We start from the raw sequence: 21,883 nt of genomic DNA, 5'->3' as shown, positions 1-21,883 counted from the left end.
TTTGGAGGCATAGTAGTTGCATATAAAGTGTTGGCTGACGCTCAGTAGCTTGTTAGAAAATAATAATTCAGCCTTTGCTTTTGTGAAAGAAGTGTGACTGTGGTAGCCTTTCATATTCATACCTACGCCGACCTCCACTATATAGAATTGCAGGCACTGAATAGAGCATTACTGATTGCAAAACTAGCATGTATCTTAGGCTGTGCCTTATTCTTGTCACTCACATGCTTGTTTAACCACAGTCCTGTTCAAGTTAATACTGACCTTACCATCTGTAAGATGGGGCGCTTTGCCTGAGACAAGAAATACTGCCCTCAGGAGGGAACTTGCCATAGGCATGCAAAACAAACTGTTAATTTCTGGGAGGTCCCTGCAGTGTCACACTGGATTTGTGTTCCCCCAGAGCCCTGCACCCACGGGTGGCAACGGCAGGGCCGGGGGCCTCTCGCCTGCTGTACCTGCCTGAGAAGAGGTCTCAGTAAAGAGGTGCCTGAGAGGCACGGGCTTCCCACTGTGTTGGCAGCAGCAGCTGCTGTGAGGCCGGCTCCTGAATGTTAATCGTATTAAATGTATATGCAGTTCCAATGCTGTAGAAATGTACGGCTCTTCCTTTAGCAGCCAGGAATGACACGGTTCTAGCTCCGGTAGGAACAACGCAGGGACAACACTACCCCCACGGCACTTTGCTGTTTCTCAGTTGTAGTTGCATCCCTGCTGAACAGCAGTTGTTCAGTGGTAGGACGCATTCCTCCTTCAGCACTCGGCCTTCTGAAACTCCTGTTTTATACTTAATAACACACTTCCCACTTGGCTCGGTTACTTGTAGGGGCTCAGAGAAGAGCTAGTACGCTAAAAAGCTCCTAGCGTTTCCCCTCGGAAGCGGGATGAACCACCAAAGGCGATCAGCCTTTCTGCAACACTGACGTCGCCTGCAAGTTGCTGTAACAGCCAAGGGAGAGGCAGAGGATGCCATTCGCCCCCCCCCCCCGAGGAGGGAGGCAGCAGTACGGCTCAGCCTCCCCCCGGGAGAGGGGCACTCCCAAACCACAGCCCCCGCTCAAATAGTCGCCCCAGAGCAAAGGCCGAGCCAGAAGTGCCGTCGGGGGGGGGGGGGGGGGGCTGGCAGTGTTGGACAGGAGCCCACAGCAGGAGAAAGAACGTCTGAAACAAACTGCGGGGGTCCCAGCTGGGTAGCAGGGGGCTGAGGGGGTGCCTCACCCACCAAGAGGTTGTGCAGCCAAAGTGATTTCAGTATAAATACACACGGCGTTCTGTTAACGTTGCGCTCTTGCATCGCCGTGTTCTGACACAATTTAGGAGGGCGGTGGGTTTCCTTTTCTCATACAAGTTAATTTTTTGAGCCTTAGGCAAAAATTAAGAAGCAGGTGTTACTGGAACTATTCAGACCAGACATCTGTCTATATAGGGGAGGTGAAATGCTGAAGAGGAACACAGAGTTCTGCAACACACTTCTTCCCCTGAAAAAAATTGCTTGAATGAGTAATTCATGGCAATGCTCAGTTTATTTAATGACAGAAATAACCGTAACTTTATACATTTAACACTAAATAAAACCAGCAGAATGTACAAATCAAAGTCATTATGTACAGGAAATCACTAGGAATACTTTAAAAATGGACACTTCTCACAAAGTTTATTTTTAAAACAAATAAAATTAAATAGTATCAACTGCATATTTGCAGCCTGAATTCAAATAGATTGCAGAAGGGTAGTGAACATCTTAAATTAAGTCTAAAGAAAAACATAAGGCAACTTCACACATACAGGAACAGGAAAGCTCAGGGTGACACTCCCTACTTACCTCACGCCCTTCTGAAAAGGTGCAGAATGTTAGGAAAGATGTGCCACAACACTCAGCTTGGACATTCCTGGCTGAGTCTTGTTTAGGAAACAACCTTTTGTGAGTTTTTGTTTGTTTGTTTTTAAATGGCAGGCCATCAAGTCAGTTAAAGCATTTTTACAGTGGGTAACAAGGCTCTGAAATTCAGATTCAATTCTGCTTCTTCTGGGCAAATAAATAAATGCACCAAAAATTAAACTCGTATATATAAAGGTGCTCATAATACTCTTTTTGTAAGGTAACACACTAAATATACAAATAATGTTCCAGCGCTATTTACAGCTATTTTTCCTTGAACATTTCCTCACTTTAGTGATACATAATTATTTGTAAGATACAAACACTGAAGTAAGTTTTAAAGTTCACCTAGTGCTCTTTTAATTTTTTTTTTTCCATCACAATGGCAGTATTTTAACTTTAAGCAGGATGGCTATCTCCAGATTCTTGACCATACAAAAATTCAAGTTACAGCTAGCGGTTTTGTGTTTGGTTTTTTTTTTTGTTTGTTTTGTTTTGTTTTGTCTTTTTAATTTTGTTTTGGTTTTTTTTTTTTTTTTTTTAAGTATTCATATTAGTTTTACTCCATTTGGTAATTAGAAAAGAACAAAACTGTAAAGGGCTGCAGGATATATAACTAACTCGATTACTCCTCTGCAGGAAGACCGTGACCTTTGAAATAGTCATCTGTAGATTAATTCAGATCCAAGGCAGGAACTCAAACTACATATTGCTTAAAAAATTTTCAACAACTGCTTATTTACATGCTTGCAAAGTATAAAAAGAACAGTCCATTTTGTAGCTTAGTAGAGGGAGTCTCATTAAATAAGATGAAAGGTAGAAATACTAATTCAAATGAGGTGGTTACTTTGTCACAGATTTTGCTTAAATTTTGTTCAGTGGATCCCTTTCACAGGTAGCACAGAGTTACATGCATGTAACTTACAAAGTTTACTCTGCAATATTACAGGCTCCCAGCTCCTCCCATACCTTGCTGCTGTCAAAGCTGGGAAACGTTTGATAATACTATAGACTGAGAGCAATTTACAGAATACAGTTCTGATTGTTCACATGCGTAGCACATTGTTACCTTGACAGGCATGTTTCTTGCTTAAAACCCACCCAAACGAGCATCAATGAAATGACCCACCCCTAGTACAGACTAAGAGGTGCACTGGTGGTGGTATTACATCAGGGACACTTGAACGGGGGCCAAGCACAGCCGTGATTCATGCTTACTCGCAGCAACACCCAGTAAGAGTTCTTCCATCTATGTGGTGTATCACTGGGTACTTAGCTTGCCCTAGAAGTATTTTCTTACAGCAGCAGTAATGAGGTCTTCTGGAGACTCTGGTAATTTTGATAGTTCCCTATCCTGATATTGCTAGGTGTCCCGTCTGGGAGTTAACAGGGCTCCTCCTTTCAACGTGATACATGACAAGATCAGATCATAACTAGTTGGACTTCCTCCGTATTTATATTTATATTCCAAAACAAGTGTGACATTAGACTTTTTTCATTTGAGAGTTTCTACCTCAAATGTAATGCAAAACTGGAAACATCCATCATTAGGTCACCTGCTTTGGATACATACAACGATGCAGGCGAGGGCTTCCTTAACACAACCAAACATCATCAAACTAAAACACGGTTTGTGCATAGAGGCTGAAGTGCAAGCTCCTCACAAATAAAAAGCAGTTTACTCCTCTAAGCAGGCTCCCTGCAGTGGGCCAACTTAAATTCACAATCTGTCTCAGAGAACCACTTCCTCAGACTTCAGCGGACCCCTGCTCGTTCTCTGTAAAACATTTTACAGTGTTTTGCTGAACTTTGGACCCGCCACCCACAGACTTGGAATTTAAGTTCTTCAAAACTGGGATTCACTTAACTGCAGATGGTACATCTACCCAAAGAAAAAAGCCTCAGGTGTTCTCTATGTTGCATGAAGCACATGCTGCATGAAGCATCCTACCATCCCTTTTTCTTGGGGAATAAACACACAGAATCCAAGGCAAGTAATTTGCTTGCAAACTTGTGAAATGCACATAAACCCAAAAGTTTAAAAAATGCTACCAATAGTTGTGCATTTCTAGTTTTTAGTGCAGCCACTATTTTTTGCCTTTTTGTTTTTTAAAAGTTACAGCATGATACTTACTCCATGACACATAATTTTTTTTTTTTTTTTGTGTGTGTTTTTGACAGTTACGGCCAGTGCAGAAATCTTAGCCTTCAAAGCCTTGGCCCACCCTGAAGCATCTTAACTTTTTCCCTGTAATGCGTGGTACAGGATTTTATCACCAAGGTGATTAACTGTTTGAAAACAGGCAACACTGTAAGCCTCAGATACCCAGTTAAATACTTAGCTCCCACGGACCGCAAGACCTCGACTTTTTTGCTCTCTCATATACTATATTCAGTCTTTGTCACATGGGCCACTTCTACTTCTACAGTTTCAATGGCCTGTGTCACTTCGGCCATTTTCTGTCCTTGCTGTTGCGCCAATACGTAATTTACCACCTGCATGATGCTTTGGTCAGAAAGGGTGGAGACTGATGTACATTCCTCAGTAGCTGCAACTGCTCCAATGGCTTCCAGCGTCTCTCCTGTCACTACCACAGTCTCAATCTCACTATCATCAACTCTAATCTTGGTTTCTTGTTCCTGCACGTCTGCTGCCAAAATGCTGATGGCATGCTCTACCTGAGTCCCCTGGTTATGAAACTGAAGAGTATCTTTTTCCAGCATAATTTTGCAGGGTATGTAGTCCCTGTGAAACTTGGTCATGTGCTTCCGCAGCGTCCGGGCATCTATGTAAGCTTCGTTGCACACTGGACAGACATACGGTCGTTCTCCAGTGTGTGTCCTCACGTGGCGCTTCAATGAACGTGCATCAGCCCAGGCGACTCCACAGGTCAGACACTCAAATGGCTTCACACCTGTTCCCGGAGGGAAAGCAAGGAGAAGGTGACTGTCAGCGTTTGTAAATATGCATGAGCCATGATGAGAAGTGACAGAGAGCGCAGCAGTAGAAAAGAAGAAATACTATCACTTTTTCCATATCAAACAGATCTTGTTCACCATTTCTGTACTATAATACAATGCAAGCATAATATAGTAGTATTAATATAATGTAGTATTAACATAATGTAGTATATTAATATAGTAGTATAATATAATGGTAGTATTTTCTACAGGTGCTCTGCCCAATCTAACATTTTACATTTAAAAAATTTTTCTTCTCAAAATTCCTTATAATGCAGTTTTCCCCCTATTTTAAGTGATACCACTTAATAAAATTATCTTTTTTTTTTTTTGCCAGTGATGCTTTTCTGAAACCATGTTTTATTTCATAGAATTTGTCACATTCCTAGTCACCCTTTGTTTCTGTAAATCCTTCTATACACCACTTGTCAAAACAGCACTTACTCTAGTTAGCTTGTAATGCCATCTACAGCTTTTTCCCTTCTCCTCCACACCATGTATGTTCGAATATATGCACCTGATGCTTGTATTATCTTATTCTCCCTTATAACATCTGAGCCTGTGGTCTGTACTACCGAAAGGGGCATGTGGGTGGCGACAAACACTATTTCAATACTGGCTTTGTAACAGTTACTGTAGATTTAGGCTAAGCACCTATGACAGGACACTTTCTCTGTTTAGAAACACAAAATCTCTATTTCAATAGTTAGACAGCTATTAGATTTACTCATAACAGCTCCTTAAAACGAGACACGCTTCGAAAAAGTGGTTTTTGCCCTGAGACAGGAGTATATATAGACTTCCAACATAGCTGGAATGCTCAAATACTCAAAAATCACTATCATACTTCACATCTAAAGTAAAAATGCACATATAGGTGGTTTTTTTTTTAATTATAAGATGTTTTCATATTTTCCCCAGACATCATATAATTTACTCCTTGTTATAAATCAAGAGGTGGATCAACTTCCAACAGTCGTTCTTTTTTAAAATTCAGGCCAATCGCTCTCCTATTTGGAGAATATTTTGTTAACTGTGTGCACCCTTCAAACTGGAGAATGCTTTACTACATCCAGTTCTTTGCCAGATACACCTCTTTTAATCACTTCTAAAAAATTCCTCTTCCATTGAAGTCCTGAGAAGGACAAGTTGTCACTGTCCCTGTGTGCGACTGCAGTTTTAAGAAAATCCCAACAGCCACTTCCAGGAATAACTGGAAGCAAGTTAACAAAGCAGGACTAGCATAAAATATAGAGAATCTGTAAGAATTTCTATGCATCTTGCAACGCAGGACATACACAGACTCAAAACAACAATTTCCCTTTTCTCCACTATGCTTTTAGGGGTTGAGGGATGTCACAACTACAAGCTTTCTGCATACCTTCATGATTGTTCATGTGTCTCCTATATTCCCGGAGTTGTGTGAATTTTCTTCCACAATGCTCGCAAACTCGTTCCAAATTTTGTTTTGCTCTTCCTTTTTTACCATGTGTGGCTTTCTTTACATGTCTTCTGTACAAAGCTTTCTCATAAAATTCTTTACCACATATGTTACACCTAAAATGCGTTAAGTGAGAAACCTATTGAAACCATTATTCTATGTTTATGTTACATTTTTTTAAACCAAAATACACTTTAATTATAGTAGGCAAAGTTTAATGGGAATAATGTCTCATATGACAAGCATTTACATAATTAGAAATAATACTGCTGGACTGAGCTACATTTCCTCTTACTCACAGCCACAAAGTTTCCACTTACCATTCCAGAGAAGTGAGATCACACACAACGCATTTCTAGCTTCATCAATGATATTTATCCTCTTACAACTTCCTTTGTATTAGTTCCAGGACTGTGTGAGCAGGTTAACAGTTGGACCACACTATGTGAAGGCACCCATTTGTTCTCAAGACCCAAGTCAACACCAACAAATTGGTACTTTAACAATGGACTAGACAGTTCCTTGTTGACTGACTGTGGATCTATATAACCTCATATTGATTAGCACATTTCAGTTGTTAAATCAATTTCCTCTTACCTATAAGGGTCTGTGACAGAATGAGACTTTACATGAGAATACCAGTCTTTCTTCCAACTGTAACATTTTCCACAGAACTGACACTGAAATGGCTTCACACCTAAATGTTTATTCATGTGCTGCCGAAGGTCTCGAGCTTCATAGAAACTCTTTTCACACCTGTAACAGTAAAGATTATAGCATCCCATATAAGAAAGATCTTGTTGATCCTGATTTCAAAGGCACCGAAACCCTCCTCTTTAATGGCAACTGAAGACATTGAGAAGACAACACCTATTGCATCATCAGTATCTGTGTAAAGCACAATCCATTTCCAAACCAGGAAAAATTAAAAGGAACAGCAGCTTATCTGAAAGTCTGGAATATAACTTGAGGACCTCTGAAATACTTTTGTCTGTTATGGGTAACTATATTCTTTCTGTTATTTTTATGGGGAATAATCAAAGGCAAACTGACTGGAGGACATCAGAAATTTGTATTATACCATATGAACTTATGAGGATAGTATCAGCTGTTTCTTCCCTTAACCAAAGAGGATTAATTATCTATACAAAGATAACTAGGATTTCTTGTTTGTCATGCTCAACTATATTTTTTTAGAAATTAAACAATCAAATTCAGAATCCTACAAGAAAGCATCTGAAAGTAGCAATACTCATTCTTTAGCTTGCTGCTTGTATACATCTAAACCCAGGCAAACTCCTAGCTTTCCTTCACTTATACCTTGCCATAGTATGACTATATAAAATTATAAAACATTAGCTCATCTTGGTATGAAAACTACAGAGGTCAGTCTAATCAAAGACGTGCATTCTCCCTTTGAAAGAAATTCTGCTCTTCAGACATCTTTGCCTGATCATCTGAATCTCTTCCTCATGTAACATCATATACCTGTGTGACTCAAGAAAGGACAGAGGCAGAGAAATGCCAGCAAGCAAAGGTGGAGGATTCACCTTCTATAGCTGATCAACCTCTGGAATGGGGAATCTCAGAATTCCCAACCTCCAGTGGAATCTGAAAAGAAAAAAGCTTCCATACAGGAGCAAAACTTTTAATATTACATTTCCTGAAGAATGGGCATTCAGGAGAGGAAAAGTGCCATCTTCAGTTTTGAGGGGGTGGGGGGAAGAAAAAAAAAAAAAGTGATGGTCCCTGAGCCACCTGAACAACTTCCTCCTCCTAGGCTGGAAAAACTGACAGCTCCAGTTCCAATGGGGCCTTCAGGGATCCTGGGATTGCTGATCCACATCAAAAAGTATCGCAAAGACTCCTAAAGGTCTTGAATACCTATCTGGAAAGGCCATTAGAGAAGTAAAAAACTCAAGAAACCACTACCACCACCCTCTGACACTTCCATGCGCTACTGCAATTTAATCGAATATCTACTTCAGTGGACAACTTCCACAATCATTCTAGGAAAATAACTCATGTTCAGCTTTGTAGAACTGGGCCAGAAGCTCAAACTGGCTGGGAGATTTGAGCCAGACTTGAAGTCTGGCAGGGAGATCTACATACCAAGCCATTGAACTACAAAACTGAAGTCTGGTTATTACTTACTGAAGCTCTCTAAACCATTTGTGACAACGTGAATTACATTCTTGGTAGAGATCTTTGCTGTAGAATAAACAAGGACTACGTCTGTTTTGAAGTAGTTGGGGAATCAAACTATCTTCTCTGTCAAGGTGATCTTTTGCATCTATGACTGCACTGCCTGGTGTAAAAAATTTTTATTTTTTAAATATATTTCTCCTTCAAAACCAAAATTGCCTTCTCTAGTACGTTTCATTAAACAGGGTCCACAACAGGGACAGAACTATTAGCTCTGTTCTTTGTATTTCTAGGACTGGCAATTTTAGCATTAAAAAGCACTAAATAAAAACATTTCTGACAGATTTAAAGTGAGTTTTCAGCAGCTGGAAAATACTGCTTTTGCTACCACACACCAGCACTTCCAGAGATGCTTGGAACAATATTTCAGATTATAGCTTTCAATAAAACCATGGGTTGCATATAGGCAATCACATGAATTGTGCAACTCGTCTTAATACCCGAGAGAGTTTTCCAGAGACCTAATTGTTACTTTGGAAATTAAGCAGCATTTGTGCTTTTGCGGGTCACCAGAAAGGTTCTCTTATAGTCTGCTTGGTCATGGAAAAAGTATCCATGTTCTGCAAATGCACTAGCAGACACGCCTTTCCAGGTACAGTTTCTGTTAAACTGAAGTCCATAATGCAAAGATATTTATTTAAGTGGTCATGTAAGTTTTGTAGTCAAGTTAACTGAAAGAATCAGTGAATCTTCATTTATGATGTTCCTGCAAAGCTGTTTGGTAAGCACAGTGTGTATCGCAGTGCGCACAAGTACCTGTCATCCCATACTGCAGAGGGAATTTTCAAATGAAACTGAAATCAACTATCACAGTAAAAGAGGGCAAGAATAGGCTGAAGGCCCTTCACCTTTCACAAGCTTACCACTCTTCTACCTGTCCTACAAGGGACATTTAAAACCACATAGCTACTGATTACAGCTACAAGTGCAAACACACTCATTAGGAAACAACTGTATGAAACTAGAGCTAGGTAACAAAACACAAGCTTCTGCTCTCCAGTCCATGTATTAACAAAAGTGCATTTTTTACTCTTAGGTTTTAAAAGTCTTATTCCAGGACAATGAACAGTTTTATGCTACAGCAAGAAGCTGCTTTTAATCTTTAAAACTACTAGGATCATTGCTGTTAAGAAAAAAAGCCCACCAAAAAGACCCGCCAACCAACTTACTGACTACACTGATATCCACGAACTTCAGGCTTTGGCTGGTGTTTCTTTATGTGTTTACTGAGTCCTGATGCCCTGTGGAAAGATTTTCCACAGATGGAGCAAAGATACTTGGATTCTCCTGACAAAAACAAAACAGAACATGTTACAAAGCCAAGCCTCTGTATCCCTCAAATGCCCTGTGTTTTTATCTTCTCATATAATTTATCTTAAGTAATCAGAGCAGTGCTACAAAGAGAAGTTGGTTTAACTACATTCAGATGGAATTTTTAATGTATTTTGTATGTGCCAATGTAATAATACACAGAGTGGGGAGTAGCAACTCTAAATTACTTTATTGCATGTTTTTAAACACAGGTACAACATTGCAGCTACTAATTAGTCATGAAATGTAAACAGCCTAAAAAATTGCCCTCTTGTGTGAAAAAAAAAAGTCCAGTTGCCTGTGTTCATATAATATGCAACTATTCCAGCAATGCAGCATGGCTTATAGACGACTTACAATCTTGAATTTGTGGAACACCATCTTAAAATAAAAGTTTTCCATTCCAGTTCATCAATTTAGGAGTGCTGAGTACAAATATAAATCCCTTAATTTCTTGAACAAATTGGCTTAGCAGAAACAGTCTCTTACTTTTGATTCTGCCCAACTCGGGAAACAAGAAACACAGCCAATTTCCACACTTTATAATTTTAAAACTCTGCTTGTACTAAATCATTATGCTGTCATCTTTCACATGCTAGGATCTTTCAAGATATCAGGTTTTGTAAAATTTTGGTATTAGTACAGCAAGCCCTGTAAAATATATACGGAGATTCTCAGATTTAACTTAGCATGTTTTCCTCTGAAAGGATAGGCTAGAAGTGTAAGTGCTCCAGAACGTTCCAGCCTGTTGCCTATCTTTGTTGAATTGACATTATACAGGAATTAAATATGTACATAAAAACATAGGGACAGCACAACCATGATTCTCTGATCTTGTACAGAATATTTGCATAACATTAAACTATGGAAAAATAAGCTCAGAAAATAAATGTAAAATGACTGTTTACCTGTATCTCAGCTGCCTGACCAGTAGAAGAAAAAGGAGAAAATACTATTTATTAATTTTTTTAGACAGTTCCCTTGACACTAAAGAACAGTGTTAAAGTTCAGCAGCATACAACGGCCAACCATAGTTAAAGCATCCTCTTTCTCATCACTTACCTGTATGAATGCTCATGTGTTCCTGAAGACTTCTTTTTGTGACAAAAGACTTTTCACACAAGTCACACTTGAACTGTTTCTGTACTTCATGGAGAGCTAAGTGCATTTTTAATCCATGCTTATATGTAAAGGTCTTTCCACAAACCTAAAAAAACATCCAGATCCAGTGGAATAGGACAAAAAGCTTCATTATCTAATAGGTGTTTAACTTCAAAGACAACAAAACCTCCTATACTTCCTGGGAACCAGGACGGCCAAGCCTGTGATTTTGCACCAGTGCCAGAACTGGTCCGTTAAAAAAAGAGTATTCAAGGTAAGACATTCTCCTAGACACAGGAATATGAACATTCATGATTCAATTTCATCCTAGTTTTCTCAGTCTTGGACTACAAGAATTTTCATCAGGAACGTTACAGTAGTTTTCCCTATTCTGAAGTGACCTAAATTAACCTAAATTTTAGGACAGAGTATCAATACTAAAATATCAAGAAAGCATTACTAATTTGATTACAGAGTAAAAGGACTTTCTCTTTACCTTGCACGCATGTGGTTTTACACCTGTATGTTTGAGCATATGTATTCTGAGAGAATAGAGCTTAGGTAGAGTTCTCCCACATATATCACATACAAATTCCCGTTTGGTTCTCCCTTTCACTGAAGACACGCCTGTCTCTTCTACACTAGCAGCTGCAGTGCTCACTTCAGTCTTCCGAGTGTGCCGGACAAGATGGGCGCGCAGGGAGGCACCATACTGGAATTCTTTTTTACACAACTGAGAAAAAAATACATTACAACTTTACTCTGCATTTAATACTCCAAAATTATTAAAACGACAACAACAACAACAAAAAAAAAAAAAAAAAAAAAAGATAATAAAAGATAAGCATAGTAATATGATTTGCTAGGTCTATAGCCTGACTCCAACAAGCATTTCATCTCAGGTTAATTAGTAGTTGTAAATTTTGAATTTTATGGCTACCGATAGAACCACTGATCACTTCCCAGTGAAGCTAACTTCCAGGCTAATCTAAACACAGTTGCAAATTTACTGGTAAAGTTAAAAGTAAGGCCTACTCCGGCACTCTCGAGCAGCTAGGGCACTCCGTGGCACATGGTGCTGTCAGGCTATGTGACTGCACCACTTTCCACCCCACTCCATCCAGAGCAGAGCTGCAGCCATCTCTAAAATCCGTAAGGTAAATTAATACACGTACAAACAGAGGCAAGAAAAATAATTACTAATGTCATTAGTGAATGAATGTTCATAAAGAAGAAGGCTTACAGAAAAAAAAACACACACACACAAAAAAAAAGAAAACAAACTTACTGGGCATTTATAATCTTTAGATCTTTCATGTTTTAGTGTGTGCATTATAAGTGCATAGCGTCGCTGGAACATCATTCCACACTCAGTGCATTTGTGCTGGTCTTCTACTTCATTATTTTCCATGATGTCTCTTTTGGGCTGTTTAATTTTTTTCCCTCTTTGTACCAGCTTCATGGCAACCTAAGTTGAAAAAACATAACCTACAAATGAACTTTACTACACCGTATTTTATATTTCCTCTGCAAGTTAGTACCAAAAGCTGATGTTTCTGTGTGTTACTACAATACCATCAAATTTTGCTCAGTTTACTTAGTTACCCCTTTCAGTTCACTGCAAAACTACAGATCTCATGGTGGGTGAAAAATTGATCTTGTTTTAAAACCATAAACTGATTATAGACAGACAATGAATTACCAGTTCAGAGACAACTAACTATTCAGCCCTGAGTAACTGCCTAGGTAAGAGCTAAGGGATAATTACAGAGGAACCACAAAGTACTGATAGTCACATTTTCTATCAAATATTTCCAACCCTTTCCTAAACTCCAACTTTCCTTTCCAGGACTTACATTTGCTTTACTATAAGCGTCATCAGATGGAAAAAAAAAAAAAAAAAAAAAAAGTGGCCTAATTAATTTTTACCAGTCAGCAAAAATTGAGCTATTAATAACCTGTAAAAAATTACAGTACTTAAGCAAAGTTCTTTCTAGTTAAAAGCATTCCAGCTTTACTAGTGTTTTTTTCTATTCAGGCACTAGCATTCTTTTGTTAGGCAGCATTGGCAGCGCTACCTGGATCTGATAATCTCATTTTCATTTGTAGAAACTTGCTGTCAAATTCTTCAGAAGCAAAATTGTGAGCAGGCTGAAATTTGTTGAATCAGGTACCTCCCCTTCAGGTTTCTGAGAACAGGGCAATGGAAAAAAGCATAATGCAACCCCCCTTTCTTCCTCTTGTTCTCTCAACAAGTGAGGCATGTAACAGTTTTTGAAAATATGCTATCACTTCCATGTGTCTCAAAATCAAACTAACTCAACACAGGGACATTTCCTTTTTTTTTTTTTTTTTTCCTTATAATTTTGCTGTTGGTCTGAAAATGTATGTAAACTTGGCTAAATTGTGAAGCCACAAAAATAGTTCAGTAGATGATTAGTAAAAGCTTGGAGAATAATCCATTTATACAAAGCATGCTTCATCCCCAACATCTCCATGCCAATTGCAATTATGGTAATTCAAAAGTCAGCAGCATTCTTCCTGCAACCTCTCTCTCTCCTCTTACTCTTCCAGCATCAAAACTGGAAACTGAGGAAGGAGTGTCTCCTTCCCAATGCTCACATGGCATCCAGTGCCATGGAGGGGCAGGGGGGTAGCTGAGGGATGCAGGAGACAAAAAAGCTAAAAGCTATGAAATGAGTTAGGAAAACAGAAACCTACTCCTAAAACCAATTCTGATAAATTGTTTAAACCCACTTCTGTTTTCCATAGATGGCTGCTGTCTGCAGACCTTATCTTGTCACGGGGCCAGATTTAAAAACTGCAAAATAAGTTAACAGGAGCTGTTCCCAAAGGTACCTATTGCCCCTCCCAAAACAGAACAGAAACTTGTCATTCTCCACCCATCATAAACAGCTTGCTCAAACATTCTGACTGTGCTAGTTTTCACATCTGGGCTTTAAGTTGTCCATCTGTAAAAGGAGACTAATGCTAAAATTTCTATCTACGAGGGTGCTGTGATATCCCCCTGTGTGGGACTGGTGGCTGTGGTAGGTAAATGTCTCACAGAACACCTCTGAAAATTAACAGTTCTGCATAAGTCAGCCAACGTGGAATGAGTAAGGCAAAGTGTACTCTGTCACAAAAATTAATGTATTGATGCTCAGTGAGGTGAATGTCAGGTCTCCATAGGCACTAAAAGAGGAAAGGCTCCTGAAGGGGAAAGAGTAAGAGCTTTTCATTAAAAAAAAAAGATAATAATTGAAACAACTAGTTCAATTACTAAACATTTAATATGTCTGAGTGCTAGCATTTTTAATACCAGTACTCTTGGAACCTTTTTTTTAAAAAAAAACCTGATCCCAGTCTGAAGGTAGCAGGACTGCATTATTGTAACTTATGACTCTGTCTTAAGATCTGCATAGAATGTCAAATTTTTCATCCCCAGTTCTCTGTTTTCAAGTCTTAACAAATGTAGGGTCTCACTTCTCTGACAAATAAATACATTTGTCTATGACTGACATACACACAAGCTAGTTAAGAATTAAATTCTCAGATCATGAATAATTTTAGGGAGAAGATACACCTTCTGTCCAACCATAAGAAGCTGTGAGAAGATACTCAAGCTGGACTACGGTCACTGAGCATTCTAAAGATATTCAATATGGAAGAAATTTTGATGCCAATGTTTTCTGGGGTTTTTTTTGCACAACTGTCACATCTCAGAAGTTACTTCAGTTTGCAGTCGTGTTAATCACTCAGAAAATGAAAACATTTTCCAGACAGTGCTTGGAATTGGGAAACAGTCTTTTCAGATTGGTCTCGAAACACTGGACGATTACTGACAACAGGCCTAAATATAGATAGAATACCTGTTGTACTGCAGACTTAGGATTTGTCTTTCTATTTTGCAGGGTTTTTTCAGTTCCTTTATGCAATCTGATATAACCCCCTTCACTAACAGAACGCTGACGAAGCTTGCTTTTGTAAGTATCATCCTGGCTGGAACCTAGGCTTTCAGGTTGTGAAACTGAAATGCTCTGTTCTTTACTTTGCCCGCCACATTTTTGCTTAAGTGTTTCTGAGGAGTCTTCAGAAGCAGTGTCCACATTCGCTTCACCACTTTCATCTTGATCTGTCCTAATTTCCATTTGACTTTGTGTGACCATAGCTTCCACAGCTGATGGCTCAGCCTCTACGACAGACACAGTGCTATTTGAAACACTCTCCAGCAGCTGCGTCTTGACATAATTTTCTATTGTTTCACACTGCTCCACAGGCTTCAAAAGATCGTCCGGAGCGGCCTCCGTAGGCTCTGGGGGCTGGAGGTCAGGCTGGGGTGCTGCTGCGGAGGAAGGAGCTCCATTCACAGCTGCTGGCACTTTACTGGCTGCCAGCTCTGGCTGCTCAGCACCGTTCACGGGCTGCATCTCAACTTCAGTCTGCTCTGCTAAATTTTGTGCCGACTCTACTGTTTGAATATCTCCCTTTTGGTACACCGTAATTTGTTTCTCTTCCATCTGTTTGTGCACGTTTTCACAGATTTCGAGGACCTCTGACATGAAGAGATGCCGGGCAAGCATGGCCACTTCTGCCATACTACAGAAGTCAAAAGTTAACTCTGAAGTATAAGCAAATTCCAGTAGAGGCAGGAAACTGGACTTGCAGAACCCTATCAGGAATAAAACAAGAGATTAGAGAAAACACTGATGACCCTGAATTACACCAAAATATCCCATGATGGACACAACAGTTCACCTCTGGTATAGTTAAGTCTGAAATTTAGAGTGAAATGCACTTGCAGATAACACTGAAGCCCCTCCACTGGGACTTAATTGTCATTTATGCAAAAGCATCCTCCTTGTGTATTTTCTATGTGGAAGCAGGCTCAGACAACTTTTCCAATAATTAAGTAGAATTGAGGTAGTTTCACAATAAAATTCACTAGAAGAATGTTTTGAGATAGTGGGCGAGTCACGATATTTTTGAAGCAGATGGACCCTAATTTAATCAGTCTTTCTGGACTTGCTACATTCAGAAAGTAGTCAGGATTTAAGTAGCAACTGATGTGGCAGAAATATAATACAAGAAAGTGGATAATGAAAAAAAAAGAACAACAAAACAAAACAACAACAACCACCTGATATTGATATATAGATAGAAATGCTTAAAAGTAAGCATGTGGCGTAATTTTCCACAGTTCTGTAAATCATAATTAAAATAACTATTTTGAGGGGCCTTCTACACCATCATACTGGAAATCTGTTGCTCATTCAGAGACAAACACAGTTAAGAAACTAATGAGACAGCAACACAGTAGGTGTATGTTCTGTACAGTATTCTTCATCACTACAAAGCTATTTTTAGAACGTTTATTTTAGGATCATCTCCTATCTTTAAGGTACCAGAAGGTTTGAGAAATAATCAGAAACATGTATAACAGTGTTTCCCACACATAAGAAACAATTTAGCAATTGTTCAGCTAAAGAGCTGAGAAGCTAGTTAACATCCCCTCTTGAAGTATTCAAGCATTTGATTATGATCCCTTTTTTAATGTTTCTGACTAATACAAGGAGAAAACAGGCCTAATCAAAGTAAAAATCAATCCGAGGCTTCTCAGAAATTTTAAGATGAAATCCCATCGTCCATTCAATATGGAAGATGAGATTATGCAAAACCAAAGCGATCACTTTAGCATTAAAATCCACACGAAACACTTTAAGATTAAAAGAGAGAAAAAAAGCAAGATAAAATATTTAGTTGCCTTGAACACTCAAAAAAGACTGAATTAAATACTGTACACCTTAATTAGGATATTATGATTTCTAGCTTTGAAACCCACAACAATTCACCTGACAGATCCACTACAGCTTCATGACTAGAGACAGCTCCCTTTTCAATGAAGAGCTCTCGGAAGTACTCGCTGTTGGCTGCCAAGACAGATTTGTGAGCTTTGTACTCCTCTCCTTCAATCAGCAGAGTCACATCACAGAACTGATTGGAAAGCCTCTGCTGATTCAGTTGGTTTAAGACTGACAGACAATGTTTGGAAGATGACTGCTTCACAAGGCCCTTACTGTCAACCTGTCATAAACAACATTATGAGAACTTCATTACATTTAAGACTGTGCCTTTTTAAGCATTCACGCTGAAACACAGAAAAAGATTATTTTCTGCAACCGTACAATCAGTTCAAGCCTGTATAATATAGAGCTTAACTTTACTATTGTTTTCTTTCTTTAAATGCATCCAGTTTCACCCTCCCTCCAAACACAGTTAAAACAAACAACTGGAAAAATGGGAAGACATGGACATTCAAGCAGTTCTTTGACTGTATTTTTCAATGCTACTGTCCGAAACAGTTTCTTGATTCAAAAGTATTTACATGCATCTGAGGCCCCATTTATCAACAAGAACTTTACATATAAATATAGCTTCATTTATTAAGTATTCCATGAGACTCTTGTATGTGATACTTTACTACTTATACTTTCACCATTCATTAATTTTTCCCTTGAGTCCCATAGGCATAAACAGGAGTCGGGGTGATTTTATTTTCCACAGATGACGTACTAGAATTAACGTCATGTCATATACACCAGCAACCCGTTTCCACGTATTGTGTATCTCTGGCAAAATTTATATCATTTTATTATTACACAAATATCGTAACAATGGAAAAGAAGTACGTGACTAATACTTTAACAAACATCTTAAATACATTCAGAGGTAAACAATGGTACTTACAAATACAAGCTCGTGCTTTGCTACGGGCTTCTTCACAGGCTTTGGGGTTGCAGCTGGGATTGGCGCTGTATTACTCAATTCATCATCTGTTTCATTACTGTCTTCATGAGATTTTACATCCAGTCCTAGTTCCTCCAGTATTTCAGAAGGATCTGACAGAGATCTAGAGCGGTCTAGCTTTTCCTGGCACTTGCTGCATTCTTTAATGTAATCTTTAACCTGTTTAAGAATACCTAAGAAAAAATAATGGAGCTTAATTAGGCTTCTGATTTTAATTCAATTTACCTTAAACACGTAATCAAATATGTAGGCGATCAGTGAAACAGTATTGCACACTTACTTTTTTAAGTAAAAAGTCAGTCACCTACACTTTCCTTCTCTGACTTTTTTACCAGTTCTGCTTCCCTCACACCCCTGTATGATATCGTATGCCACTACTGCAATCCACTGTTAATTTGAGGTAGCCCTTTTAGAACATCGCTATATCAAGCCAACCCTCCTAGAAAGATTTTTAAGGCTAGAAAAAATATTTGTATTTATACATTCACCCTAAGGAGCCCAAGGCAATGAAAGCTATTACCTAATCCTGCATTTAGCCCACACAAGCACATTTCAGCTTGTCTGTACTGAAGGGGACGAGAACTGGAAGGCTCACCTAAGGGCTTTTGCAAAATTGGGACCAATCGTGTTATAGGCAATAACACTGATATGCATCATTAACACCAATTTAAAGCAATTGCTTATGATTTGGGGACTTAAAGAAATTGATTTCCCACCAGGACTTCAACTGGTGTAACTCAATAATTTCAGATACTCAATAGTTCCCAAGCTCAGGGTCCTCTTCTAAGTACCAAGGCATTTTCAGTGTATGGCTTTCAACCCAAATTCATTTTCTTCACTAGGACAATATGAAAGCATACATAACAACAGATGTGTCTCTGTAGTTCAAAATCTAGCACAGCTCACAAACTTGGCTGACATTAAGAGTTAGACTTGCACTGGTCACACCTTTTCAGAACACGAGACGCACTACCATTACATGCCTATCTCTGTAAGGTTCACGAAAACATAGACTTCAGGCAACCCAGGACATTCCAACCCAAGATTTTCAGGCCCATTTCCAATCTCTTTGTTTCCTTGATTTCATTTGTCTAGTTCTCAGGACAGAAGGTTTCTGGTCTTTAGACTCCATATCTAACACCCTTCCTGGCCACTGGGGCACACCACAGCCCATTGCCTCCCAGTTACAGAGCTGACAGACACAACAGACTGGCACCCATCTCAGGAAGATGACCAGGTCAAAGCTGCTGTCCACCAGCAGCAGAAGAGTCTTATAATGTCAGAGGAAACCAATGTTTTCAAGGAGACACAGATAAGAAAGAAAATGCTTGAATGGAAAGCAAGGCATGCATTTCAGTATTCTCAGTGCAAAAGAAGTAAGAGAATATAGGTCGTAGAAATAAAGGCAACCAATAAGATTAAAAGATGCAGAATACAGAACGTGTTCCTCCGACAAACAGAAGGTGTACTGATGCCCCTTAAGGAAGTTTCCAGCATAGGATGACAGTGGCTGCCAGAAGAGTCCAATATTTGGCAGATGATGAGAACCCAGATAAAGGCAAGATGACTGTCATCCAGAACACACGTATCAACTTCCAAATCCGTCTTCACATCAAAGATCTTCATTCAAGTCTATGAAATCTGGACAGGAAGGATGGGCTGCAGCTTGAGCAAAAGGCCTCCAAACCAAGACAGTGAAAACTAAAGCTGAAATGACCAATGTGCTGACTGATGGACCAAAACAGCAGAACGGGAGAAGCAGTACAAATAGAAACTGGGCCCTGGGCAACCAGAAAGCAGGATATTTGTTCAGTGGATACATATGACTAAAAGTAGAGTGCCAAATCCAAAGGGAATACAGATACTGAGTCACTGGCTCAGCCAAAAGGCTGGGAATTATTTCTGTTCATACACTACACAATTCCTAACAGCCGTGACACCCCTCGGGACCCAGCCGAGAATGAATTCGGTCTTTCTGGCTTCTCATGGGAAGAGAGAGAGACAACTATCACAGCGAGCGCACGGACCACTACTGGCAGCTCTACAATTTAAACGTGCCCGCCGCCCACGCGCGGGCTGGAAAAGGTGCGGCGAGGTCACAGAGCAGAGCGGCGCCCTGTACCCACCGCAGCCGAGAAACCGCGACCTCCCGCGGGGCCACAGGCAACGCTCGGATGGCGACGGCAGTTTTCCGCGTCTTTAAAGCGCCGCAGGGGCTGTAACCCCCACCCAGGATGTCCCCCCCCCCCCCAATACCATCCCCCCCATTCCCCCCCCCCCCCCCCGCCGGGGCTCACCTCGCCACCAGTACTTCTGCGAGAGCCCCTGCCAGGTCTGCAGGCGGGTGCGGTGGGCGCCATCGGGCGCCAGGTGGGCGGCGCGGATGAGGCGTACGCGGCGCTCGGCCTGCAGCACCACCTCCAGCTCGGCGAAGCGCGGCTGGTCCCGCTGCCGCCGCTGGTAGTAGAGGGTGCCGCCGCGCACCACGTAGCAGGCGGCCGCCTTGCGGATCTTCCGCTTGGCGTTGCCTTCCGTCCCCGGCGCGTAGGGCTCCCGCTCGTTGGTCAGGTAGCGCAGGATGGCCAGGTAGCTCTCCTCGCTGGACATGGCCGGGCGGCGGGAGGAGGAGGAGGAGGAGGAGGAGGAAAGGGATGAAGGGCGGCCTCCGCGCTGCTCCGCCTCCCGTCCTCACCGGCGGGCAAGGGCGCGCCGCTCTCGGAGGGCCAGAGGCTCACGCCGCCGGGGCCGCGTCTCCACGAGGGTCCGGGCCCGTCGGGGGAGAGGCGCCCCGGCCCTGGCCGGGGGGTTCCGTGGGGCTGCGGAGGCGCCTCGCGGGGCGGGGAGGGCATGCGCTGCCGGGGGAAGGAAGGCGGGGGGGTGGGGGGGGGGGGCTCCCGCGGCGCCGCCGGTCCCCTCGCCCGGGCGCGGAGAGGGCGGGCGGCGGGAGCCGGGCCGGGGGGGGGGAACTGGAGTTTCGCGGCCAGCGGCGGCGGGTGGGAGGCAGAAGCTCGGGCAGCAGCAGCAACGGAAAGGCAAAATGGCTGCTGCACAAGAGGAAGTGAGGTCAGAAGGCCGCGCGCGTGGGAAGGGGGCGGGGAAGGGGCGTGTGTTCGCGGAAGGCGCAGCTCGCAGTAGGGGGGGGGGAACGGGGCCGCCATCTTGGAACCGGGCAAAGGAGGGAGCCGGGCGGAAGGCGAGGGGCGGCCATCTTAGAGCCGGGCAAAGCCCGCGGGGACGGGCAAGGCCACGGAGCTGTGGGCCGGGGACGCTCCGAAATAAATACCTCGACAGCCCCAGCTCCGAAACGAGCAGCCCCCCGCTCCAAAATTGCCCCGGGAAGAGGAGCTACGAGAAAACTAGGAGCGTGATGCCACGTTGCGGTGTGAGCATACCTACCAGGAGCGGCACAACTGGCGACAGCCGCACCAGGGCCGGCAGCGGGGCGCGGCCGCTACCTCTCCTCTCCTCGAGCGCGCTCCTTTTTATTCGTAAAAGGAAAGAAGGAAAACATTGTGAACGTCAGCTGCTGGTTTTCCTTGTCTGAGATTTGACCTGATGTTGTTTTACACCCTTAACAGAGAGATGAAACGCGGGAGCCGCAGGATGCCCGTGCCCAGCAGTGACCGACCCTTCCCCTGTGCTTCGTACTTGCAAGACGGCATCTGGAGTACTGTGATCCCCCCAAACCCAAAGATACTGGCTGAACGGAGCGAGTCTGGCCAAAGGTGGTCAGGGATCAGAGAACGAGGGAGGAGGCGAGGCCGAGGGCTGGGTGTTTTTCAGCCTTGGAAAGGGAAGGCTTTGTGAGAACCCTGCTGCTGTCCACAGCTACCTCACCTGAGGACACAGAGATGGAGGCAAACTCTCGTCAGAGTTGCATAGCAGTAGGCGACAGGCACAGGTTAGAACACAGGAAATTCTAGTTATATATACAAGGATTTTTTAGATTTTTTTTTTTTTTTTTTAAACCCTGGTGGTGGTCAAATTACTGGATCAGGTTGCCCCAAGAAGTCGTGGAACCTCTGTCTTTGGAGTTGTAAGACTCAGCTAGATACTTGGCTGAGCAAACTGATGTAAATGGACATGCTTTGAGGAAGGGGTTGGACTAGACCTCTGGAGGTCCTTTTCAACCTAAACTCTTTTGTGGGTATATGAAACATCTAAGTATTCAAGTTTTC

At 41.7% G+C, this 21,883-nt stretch overlaps 1 protein-coding gene across 1 annotated transcript; it reads right to left on the bottom strand.

The window, feature by feature from the left end:
* Positions 1-1,504: 1,504 nt before the first annotated feature.
* ZBTB11 (zinc finger and BTB domain containing 11) lies at positions 1,505-20,741 on the bottom strand. The gene is made up of 11 exons (XM_033005227.2): positions 20,003-20,741; positions 17,646-17,878; positions 16,751-16,982; positions 14,771-15,570; positions 12,187-12,366; positions 11,395-11,631; positions 10,860-11,004; positions 9,656-9,773; positions 6,879-7,037; positions 6,222-6,397; positions 1,505-4,794 (listed from the first exon to the last, which is right to left on the bottom strand). The coding sequence occupies exons 1-11, from the start codon at positions 20,310-20,312 to the stop codon at positions 4,259-4,261; spliced, it is 3,126 nt and encodes a 1,041-aa protein (XP_032861118.2). The 5' UTR covers positions 20,313-20,741; the 3' UTR covers positions 1,505-4,258.
* Positions 20,742-21,883: the final 1,142 nt, after the last annotated feature.

The sequence above is a fragment of the Tyto alba genome, unplaced genomic scaffold (genome assembly GCF_018691265.1).
Source record: "Tyto alba isolate M040663 unplaced genomic scaffold, T.alba_DEE_v4.0 Super-Scaffold_14, whole genome shotgun sequence".
NCBI lineage: Eukaryota > Metazoa > Chordata > Aves > Strigiformes > Tytonidae > Tyto > Tyto alba.
The sequence above is the reverse complement of the archived record's forward strand: the minus strand, read 5'-3'. Positions and strand labels throughout refer to the sequence as shown.

Coding starts and splice junctions, on each gene's coding strand:
- ZBTB11 (XM_033005227.2), bottom strand. CDS start 20,312: ATGTCCAGCGAGGAGAGCTACCTGGCCATCCTGCGCTACCTGACCAAC. Junction 12,367..14,770: donor CTAAGTCTGCAGTACAACAG/GTATTCTATCTA, acceptor TTTTCAACTTAG/GTTGCCATGAAGCTGGTACA. Junction 4,795..6,221: donor ACACATGAACAATCATGAAG/GTATGCAGAAAG, acceptor CTCCGGGAACAG/GTGTGAAGCCATTTGAGTGT.